Below are 11,125 nucleotides of genomic sequence, written 5' to 3' on the forward strand. Positions count from 1 at the left end.
GAGCATTGTCACAGTTGATAAAACTTAGATAAGTCTATATGAGCGGGAAACGAAGGAACAGTCAACTATGTGGAAAACACATGGATTACCGTCCCCAACGAAGTTCAATGTCAGCCCCTCAAAGAAGAAGCAGATGTTCATCATCTTCTTTGATGTCGACGGAGTGATTCTGAGTCACGCAGTCCTCAGGGTCAGACGAACACTGTGCAGTATTACTCAAAGGTAAGACCATTTCAATATTTATGCACTGTTTCATCGTAACATATTATCAACAATTATGCTAAAATGATTAGATGTAATTTAAGAATAGCTGAAATGGCAATTGTTTTGTTTACAGGTGTTGAATCGAGACTTTTTGTGAGCAATGCAGAAGAAGCGCGCGGCGGAACTGCCGACCATGATTCTTCATCACGACAACGCACCGGTGTAATGAAGTTTTTCGACCCCCATAGAATATTGACCCCCCGGTCATTATTCTATAGAAAATGTGACTCCTTTCCTGTAAAATATTGACTCCCCTTATAAAAAACTGACTCCCTTTGAAAACTCTATAGAATAACGACCCCCGGTCATTATTCTATAGAAAAACTGACCCCTCCAAGTAAAATACTGACTCCCTAAATATGACTCCCTTCGAATCTCATAGAATAACGACCCCGGTTATTATTCTATAGAAAAAGTGACTCCTTCCATGTAAAATACTCACTGCCGAAATTACTACATTCGAACTCTCATACAATATCGATTCCCGGACATTATTCTATTTAAAAAAGTTACTCTTTCCGTGTAAAACACCGGCTCCTAAAAAGACTTTCGACGATAATATCTATTAAAAAGTGATCCCCACCAAACCTAATGGACAATTTTACTAGATCTACAACTCTAATACCCTCCATTGCCAATAGTTAACATTTTGATTGTACTACTACTGCTAGTGCCGCTACTTCTTTGCTATTACTACATGTACTTCTACTACTACTACTACTACTACTACTTCTACTAGAACTATTACAACTGCTACTACTGATACTACTATACCTGCTTCCACTAATACGTTTTGTACATCTACCTCTTCTTCTCCTGCTGCTGTTGTTGCTGTCACTTATTCTGCTGCTGCTGCCGCTGCCGCTGCCGCTGCCGCTGCCACTGCCACTGCCACTGCCACTACTACTACTACTACTACTACTACTACTACTACTACTACTACTACTACTACTACTACTACTTTCTATTGTTGCCGCTACCGTACTTTACAGCCACTGCTAAGTATTGCAACTTCTATTAATACTAAGTTCTATGCTAGCGGTTTCTTGTGCAGTTTTCTTCTGAAGAATTACTTCATACCGAAGATTGCAGGGATTATTTACACTGGTGTGTTTTGTGAACGTATTGTGCATGGTTATTTTCCTGAAAAAAAAAATGTATACACCAAGATACAGCGTCTAGAAATAGAATCCATTTTCCCGTTGAAGAATGCTCTGATTTCTGTGTCAAGAGATGGTATCTGGGGCTAATGGTCAAACGGAAGGACGGACGGACGGACAAGGGCAAATCTATATGCCTCCCTCCGCCGAGTGGGGGCATAAAATGCAGCAATTAGGCCTTAGATACATGAGTTATCACTAAATTTGACCAAATGACCGGGGGTCGTTTTTTTATGGGAGTCAATATTCTTCGTGAGGTTCAGTTTACTTCACGTAGAGGAGTCATAGTACTATGATCTGGAGGTCATAATACTATGACCGGGGAGTCACTTTTTCTATAGAATAATGACCGGGGGGTCATTATTCTACGGGGGTCGAAATACTTCATTACACCGGCACATCATGCGGAAGCTACTCGGGATGTAATCAACAAGCGTTCTTTTGATGTTCTGGAGCATGCCCCATACAGCCCTGATTAGCGCCATGCGATTTCTTTCTCTTCCCAGCGCTGAAACATGTGCTCCGCGGACAGAAGTTCAAGGACATTGACAACTTCCTACAGCCGTTCAGTCGGCAATCTCCTCACTTTCGAAGGAAAGTTACAGTAGCGCCTTCACTGCTTGGGTGAAGAGATGTAAAAAGTGCATCTCCTTTAGCGGTGAATACTTTGAAAAAGATTAACATTTGAAAAAAACCTATCAGATGGTAAGTCGTTCGATGCCATTGTTCAAAGACATAACATTGACAACTTGATGACGTTAAATAACGTTGGGCCGGTATTTCGATGATGGGTATTGTTGACTTCAATTATTTTTTGATATGTGAATTTAAGTATTTCTTCTGTACATTGGCGACGGAAATAAAATGACTGACTTACAGTGGAAAGTACCCTGATAAAAATACTTTTTAGTATAAATCAATACTGATGGAGATACCCACACCCACCCCTCAACCACCACACACACACATCTTATTTAGCTGGTCTAATGCACAATTCCATAAACAATATAGACTGTTATTGACTTCTTACTGTTTTACCTTGCAACCATTAAAATAACGTGTCCTTTCCCTTAGGAAAAAGGAAGGCAGTAAAACTGCAGTTTTTCAGCATTATATTTCAGGGCATTCAGAATGCAGTTTTTTAGCAGTTATTTGTCTTCAAATGCCTGCATTAACATATTTAATAGAAAAGCAGTGAAAGTGTAGTGAAAAAGCAGTTAAATTGGCCGAAATATGTAAATGAGCTAAGAAGTATAATGATGTCACAAAAAACTGCAACAAAACTGCAGGATCAGTTTTATGCAGTTAAATGTCATCACAAAATACTGCAAAAATACTACAATTCTTGCTTCAACCATTTAAATGACATCACAAAAAAACTGCAGAAGAACTTGCATCAACTTGTCCAAGGGGAGTAATTCATTTTATACTTTCTTTTGAATATCAAATTGTCTGTCTGTGATGATTTAACCAGCCATAAAATGTACAATGAGCTGACTTTCTATTTAAATACAAAACATCAGATTCATTTATACAGGTTATGAACTGGTTTGTCCAATCCTTTGAATTTGCACATTTTCACCAGTTTCTACCAAATGACTATAAATCCAATCAGTCTGTACATGAGTTTCACGCTGTTATCAATTATTTAACTATTTATGCATCATTTTATGTTAAATATTGTTTTTGAGCAGTTATAATCCATATTTACCCTTCACATGCTTTAGTTTTCACTGTGAGCGGCCATCTTTCGCTCATCTTTATGGGACATCAGGAAGCAGTATTTTTTAATACTGATGTTCATAAAAGATGCTAAAAATACTGCTCTTAGAAAATAACTGCATTTAACTGCCGTAAAACTGCTTTTTGTGAAAACATTTATAAAAAATTCAAAATAAGTACAGAAAACTGGCCACCACCAGTTTTTCAATCCTCCAGTTATATGCAGTTTCTAAAAAAATGCTTTTTACTAGTCATTTCATGCTGGAAACAGTTTTTTAATAACTGGCAAAGAAGGCAGTTTTCTGAAAAACTGCTGTTTCACTGCCAAAAGACTGCAAAATTTAGCAGTTTTTTTCCCGAAGGGCTACTTGTGAAATGGGTATGATGCTGATGTGGAATTCGAACTTGACAATTTGACCAACTACATTTAACAGGGCAGTCGCTGTTTTACTACCGAGGCATAACCTCCAAAGACAGTACATTCTTCACTACCGAACATACTTTTTTGAGATTATGGAAATTACCTGGGTTTTGCAAACATAGTTTATTATATATTACATTAGTAGTCACTTTCATTAGTCTTAGTTCTGTAAACAAATGCCAGTTATTTATACACAGTCAATCATTAAGCTGGTAAAAACATTGAGTTTAAGATTGACCGTTACCTACCACACTACCTACAAACACCAATATAAACTTAAACATGTAGCATACCTTGTCGCCTGGGTAGAATCAAAATTATTGAAGCGTAGTTATTCATACGGTGATATGTTTAGGATATGCATTCATTTTTTTCAAGATTAAATTATCTCGTGCGCTCGACATCTTATCTCGAGCGGACGACATCTTATCTCGAACAATCAACATCTTATCTCGAGCGTTCGACAGCTTATCTCGAGCGCATGATATCTTCTCTCGTGCGCACGGTATCTTATTTCGAGCGCATGACTTCTTATCTCGTGCGCACGACTTCTTATCAACTCAACTGAACAATTTTATTTTGTAATTAAATTTCGAGCACATTCTATCTGATTTCCAGCTCATGACATCTTATCTCATGCGCACGACATCTTATCCGAGCGCACAATATCTTATCTTGAGTGCACGTCATCTTATCTCACGCGCACAACATCTTATAATGTGGGCTCGACATCTTATCTCGAGCGCATGACATCTTTTCTATATATATATTAGGACCCTTTGTTTGAATTTAGGTCATCAGTTGTAACATACGACCCTTTGTTTCGTTTAGACTTTTAACTGTTTCACGGGTTTTTAAATACACAAACTGATTAAAAAAGGCAGCAAAAATTCATTGATGACGCAAAGGAATATATTTAAGTATGCAATTTTTACTTTAATGCTTAATGCTCGAATTGATACTATCAGTCGAACTGCGATTTGTTGCTATTCTAACATGCAGTAAGCATCATTAATTATGTTCGTTTAATTTTGAAGACAGGATGACAAATTATGTCATATGTGCACTGTGTTTTGATAAGCTTGTACTTGAGGGAAGTTTAAATAGCATCTGAATAGGAGGGACCCTAATTATCCACTTGTACGTATGTTTTACTGATGACCTAAATACACACACCTTATATATAGAGATAAGATGTCGTGCGCTCGAGATAAAATGTCATGTGTTCGAGATAAGATGTCGTACGCTCGAGATAACATGTTGTGCGCACGAGATAAAATATCATGCGCTCGAAATAAGATTTCGTGCGCACGACATAAGATGTCGGATGCACGAGATAAGATGTCATGAACTCGATATAAGATGCCGTGCGTACGAGACAAGACGTCGTGCGCTCGAGATAAGATGTCATGCACATGAGATAGGTTAATCTTTAAAAAAATATGCATGTCCTAAACGTACCACCGTAAATTCATTTAACTTGACGTGCAATAAAATATTCTAACCGTGAAAGATATCATGTTTCTTGTCGGAAAATTATTTTGCAGTTTCATCATCGTGATCTCGTGCTTTGCCATAATGATATCACACTTCTACATCGTGATCTTGTGCTTCGCGTATCACTAGACCAAATAATGCATTAAAGGCCTAGATTTTGGCAGTGGGCCAAGGGATTTCTGTCTCCACCAGCACAGTTGGGGGCTAATGACCATCACAGTATGGCTCCAATAAACAAGGGTCATTGTTTATTGGAGAGTCAGTCTACCTTACAAGTGTATCTATTAGTGAGAAGGAGAAACGATGTAATTTATTTTAAATAAATGAATAATTGATAACTTTTAAAGTTATAAACTAGTTGTTGTTTTTTTTTTTTGCATTTCTATGTAAAAAAAGATATTTGTTGATTAAACACAATAATAAAACTTATTTTCACAATAACTTACTTAAAGAAACATGCAAATTTTTATTTTTTCAAATTCTGTCTTGAGAATATGTGACTTTCACTCATCTAAAGCTTGCAGAATACTGTAAATAACATTTGTCTAAATTGAAAACAGAATGTGAATTTCAAAGTTACAAAGCAAAGAATGAAAAAAGTCCCTTTTGACAACATACTGAAAATGAAAATTGAGTATAGATGGAACACAATAATTTTATATTCAAATAATGTTGATTACATGAATACATGAAAATCAATTTCCAAATAAAAAAAATATTGTTTGTCAGCACAAAGAACTCAAGAAATTTTCACTATACTTGTGTTTTATTATCATTATTATTTTCAATATTATTACTGTATTTTTTATCATCCTATATGTAATAAAATAATAATAATAATAACAATATACATATGATAATAGTAATAATAATGACAATAATAATAATGAGAATAATAATTATGATTATGATTACTTCTATTATTATCATTATTATAACATTAAAATAATAGTTATTATCATCTACATAATATCAAAATAATAATTATTATTATTATTATCATTCCACATTTACTGAAGAAAAATTAATTTCTTTCAACTCGACTGCACACATCTTCATGGTCTAGTTGGGGTCCCTGCTGTGCTCATTGCCCTCTAATCAGTTGCTATTACATAATCGCTGATAAGCCGCAGATAAGATGGGAGTTGCATATTGGATTTGTGGGGGGGGGGACACTTATATAGTAGTGAATCTAGGCCTTTAAGCGTAAAGTGCGTAACTACGAAGGTAAAACGCGCAATTATCATGGCAGAGCTGCAGACTTATATCGCACTTCGCCATAGTTATCTCATACTTCTCAATAGTGATCTCGCGCTTGATCGTCGTAGTATGGCCACTATCAGAGAGGAGCGATGGCCCTAATAAAGCACTTTGCGAAACTGCGAAATTATTTCGCGCTTCGATAAAGTGATCTCTTGCTTTACCATCGTGATCTCGCACTTTGCTATCGATATATCACGCTTGGCGCATGGCCAATATCAGAGAGGTTGCGATGACTCTAATGGAACTTTGAACAAAACTACGAAATAACTTTGCACTTTGCTTATCGTGATTTTGCGCTTCGAACACGGCCAATGTCATAGAGGAGGGGATGAACGTAACGGAACACCGTAATGAGAGGCTATAATCTTTTTATAATCCTTTTACGACAAAGAACAAAAAGCCCAAATACCACCAACCCCAGTAATTATGTAATTATACTTGCTTTCTACTATTAAAGTGGACGCATAATGACATATCGGAATATTTTCGTAATTGTGTGTCTACTAGGGAACCGGGTCACCTCAACCAGGACGTTACATTTATGAAGGGTGTCCTACTAAATACGACTTTGTTCACATTTGTTTCTTTTAATATAGTACATTGTAGGAACAAATATAATAATATATATACAAGTAGCACAACCGTTAACAACAGACTGCTTCAAGCTAAGCTAACAATAAACATAATGTTCTTATAGATGTAAAGAAACGAGATAAATTATGTAGAGTTATAATGCCAAATTACAATAACCACGCGACTAAAATAAAAACAAGAGGGCCATGGTGGCTCTACATCGCTAACCTGAGTTTAGTTGCTTGCTTGAACAGTTAAAAGTTGCGAATAAATGAAAATTAATGTGTAAACCATTTGGACAAAATTGATAGAGATCCATGTCAGAATACTACTAACCAAGTTTGGTGTAGTTCTAACCAGATTATTCGAGATAATTATTGAAATCTGTATGAAAAATTATACATGTGACTGCTAAAGCTTCAAAAACAAAAAAGTAGGTGATTAGGTCACGGTAAAGATAATTCAAGACACGTGCTGAAATCTGTATAAAAGAATACTAGTGGTCGAAATCTTTTTGCTGTAGCTTCAAAAACAAGAAAATAGGTCAGTAAGTCAGGGTTAAGAATATTAAAGATGAGTATTGAAATTTGTATTAAAAATTATACAAGTGGTCCAAATCTCTTTCCTGTCACTTCAAAAACAAGAAAGTAGGTCAGTAGGTCAGGGTTAAGAATATTAAAGATGTGTATTGAAATTTGTATCTAAAGTTATACACGTAGTCCAAATTTATGTGCTGTATTTTCAAGAAAACAAATAATCTGATCAAATTTTATGAATAGCTGGTGTAAAATGCAGCCCCAATTGCATACACAAGGTTTTACTTTAACTTGACCTAGTGACCTAGTTTTTGACCCAAGTTGACCCATAATCAAAGTTCACCTAGACTTTATCGTGGCAATTATCTTGATTAAATTTCATGAATATCCAGTGAGAAATGTTGCCCCTATTGCACACACCTAGTTTTTCCTTGTTTTGACATAGTGAACTAGTTTTTGACCTCAGATTACCTACTTTCAATCTTAACCTAGGTTTGATTAAGACAAACAATCAGATCAAAGGCCACGAATATCCAGTGATAAATGCAGCCCCTATTGCATACACAATGTTTTACTTTGATTTGACCAGTGACCTAGTTTTTGACGACAAATAACCCATATTCAAACTTTACCTAGATTTCATCAAGAAGATTATTCTGATCAAATTTCACGAATATCCAAATGCAGCCCCTATTGCGCACACACACAGTTTTGCTTTGATTTGACCGGATGACCTAGTTTTTGACCGCAGATAACTCATATTTGTACTTAATCAAGACAAACATTCTGATCAAATTTCACGAATATTCAGTGAAAAATGCAGTCCTATTGCATACAAAAGGTTTTTCTTTGATTCGACCAGGTGACCTAGATTTTTACCCCAGATAGCCTATATTCAAACTTGACCTAGATTTCATCAAGACAAATATTGTGATCATATTTCATGAAGATCCAGTGAAAAATGCAGCCCCTATTGCATACACAAGCTTTTTTATTTTTTTTGACTGGGTGACCTGGTTTTTAATCCCATATTCAAACTTTATCTAGATTTCATAAAGATAAAACATTCTGATCAAATTTCATGAAGATCCTGTGTAACATGCAGCCCCTATTGCATACACACAGTTTTTCTTTGATTTGTCCTAGTGACCTTTGTTTTTGACCCCAGAGGACCAATATTCAAATTTGGTCTAGATTTTATCCAGGCAATCATTCTGATCAAATTTCATGAAGATCAAGTAAAAAATGCAGCATCTATTGCATACACAATCTAAGTGTAAACAGACGACGGACGACAGACATCGAGCGATCACAAAAACTCTCCTGAACATTGCCCAGACGAGCTAAAAACATAAAAGCTTAAATACACGTATGTTTAAATTGCACTGAAGGTCGACATCTCAAACAGTTCAGTTATGGCACATTTTTCTATTGTGCAAGTAGGGTTAGTTTGACTTGGAAGTTTTCCTGGCATAATTTAGCTGAGCTTGTGACTCGAAACTTTGCCCCAGCCGGGTACGTTCTTTCATTCTCGTTATGCGAGGCATACTTCTCAATATTTTTCGGTTGCCAATCACATTTTGCGCTGTTGTCTATAATAAACAAAACAATGGTGTCCCCAGGCGCAGCTTCGGCTGTCGAAAAGCTCTGGGCATTCACTTCATCTTTTGTGGAGGAAACAACAGACTGCCAATAGAATTCTGTTCCTTCTTTATACATTTCTACGTCCTCTTTTACCATTTTCATCTGACGGTAGGTTGTGCCGCTTTCGGGGGAAATTTTGTCCCAGAACAGCAAAAGCATTTGGTACATGACAGCGTATGGTCCGAGAGCTAAATCATCTCCAGTTGGCATGTAATTTGTACTCGTTTGTCTTCGCATTGCCATGCTGATGTAATTGTAAAGGTAATTCGTCTCAATTGTGTACGCCTTCACAATCATCTTGTAGAAATCTTCTTTCGTGGTTGTACCCTTAATCATATTAGCATTTGCGGTTGATACAATATGCATAGCATCACAAACTTGCATTTTGACCTCTTCAAATCTCGTGTTGTTGCTAGATATGTCTTTCCAAATATCATTTAAAATTTCTAGACCCGTTTTGTTCGGACTGATGTACTCTGGATGAAAAGTAGACTTGTATGCAGCAATTGTGTTGCTGAGCAACCCTAGATAGAGTTGCTTCTGGTATGTAGGCAGTCTTTGTCCCAATATATCATTGCTATGTGCTGAAATTATCCTATCCATATCTGGGTACTTGTAGGCTCTTGCTATTTCGAGTGCGCACATTTCACTCGTGTCGCCGCATTCAGACGTGCATCTTTTCGCGCGCATATCAGAAACACAAGCTTTAAATCGGAGTATTTTTTTCAAAATATTTGCATCGTTCCAGAAGACTGCTTGATGTAACACTCCCCATCGAAAACTCTCAGGAATACAGTTCAACAAATGAGCTTTCTTCGGGTTATTTGGTTCGCCAATCATCTCCCAAACCTTTTGAAAGTTTCCACATTTCGCTGATAAAACAAGTTCGTTGATAAGCTTTGACTCATTTTCGATATCTCTGAATGAACTGAAAGAAAAGTAGTTAAATTTGTAATCAGTTACATTACAAATGATTTAAAACAAATTACAGTTTCGTATTACATAACATGAGCAAAACAATAAAAACAGGTTCAATTCATGTTAGTACAGGAATGAAGAAAATACAGTATATTAATATGTTACCTGTCAGAAACGCCCATCGTCCAGTCCTGAAATAAAGATTCTACTTTCGTTTTATATGCATCTCAATGTAAATAGGTTATTGGAAAACCAGTAGTGATATATATACCTGGACTAAGATAAATATATGAAAATTTACTTCCGTGTTTAGAATATATTGGTATCCACGATGTTTACTTTTGCGTAAATCTGTTAGTACCATTTTTATGACTTTTTGCTTTGATACCGTGTATAAATATAAATAATATAAATATATATAAAATATATATATAAATAAATATAAATACAGAGGAAATGGTAATTTATCTATCTAGATTCTGCTCAAGGCTGCGAGAAATGTAAACAGGTATGAGACACTTTTCGTACCATCATTATATTCGTCTGGTCACATACTTTAAAATAAAAACGATGTAATTTGATTATCCCATGGTGGTTAAAATGTCATCATAGCTTTGGTTATAAGGTCAGTGTGTACATACCACGTGGTTTGTGACGTCATTTTCGGGTATTACGGCAAGAACATTAATAAACAAATCCATCGATTTAGAACTTTAAAACACCGTAAGTATTTCATTTTTTTCACCGATTTGAATAAATTCTTTTACGAGGCTCAAGCCAAGATAGTCGGCTATAAACATAAGGCAATGTTTATCTGAAGTTATGCAGTTTTTGCAAAGGTCCGTTCCAACCCTGACATTCGGCAAATTCTTGGAGGGTAATACGGCAAGATAAACCCGTGTTTTACAAAATAATGCAGGATTGATTTCCTTTACATTGCTGTGTCTTTCACCGCTGTTTATTTCGGTTCCATGAAGGCCTGCGAACCACTTTACTTGAAATAAAATGATAGGTTTCTCTGTGGAAAATGTGTCTTCCGAAAATGCTAATACGGCAAGAATGATATGACGGCAAGCAGATTCATGAATACACATATTATACCTAACAGCAGTTGAGACTTTTTACGA

The 11,125-nt window shown here is 36.0% G+C and overlaps 1 protein-coding gene across 1 annotated transcript; it reads right to left on the minus strand.

The window, feature by feature from the left end:
- Positions 1–5,889: 5,889 nt before the first annotated feature.
- On the minus strand, positions 5,890–10,215 carry LOC128555329 (uncharacterized). The gene is made up of 2 exons (XM_053537456.1): positions 10,164–10,215; positions 5,890–10,008 (listed from the first exon to the last, which is right to left on the minus strand). Exons 1-2 carry the CDS (start codon positions 10,178–10,180, stop codon positions 8,865–8,867), a joined length of 1,161 nt encoding a protein of 386 aa, XP_053393431.1. The 5' UTR covers positions 10,181–10,215; the 3' UTR covers positions 5,890–8,864.
- Positions 10,216–11,125: the final 910 nt, after the last annotated feature.

This window comes from Mercenaria mercenaria, chromosome 2 (assembly GCF_021730395.1).
Source record: "Mercenaria mercenaria strain notata chromosome 2, MADL_Memer_1, whole genome shotgun sequence".
Classification (NCBI taxonomy): domain Eukaryota; kingdom Metazoa; phylum Mollusca; class Bivalvia; order Venerida; family Veneridae; genus Mercenaria; species Mercenaria mercenaria.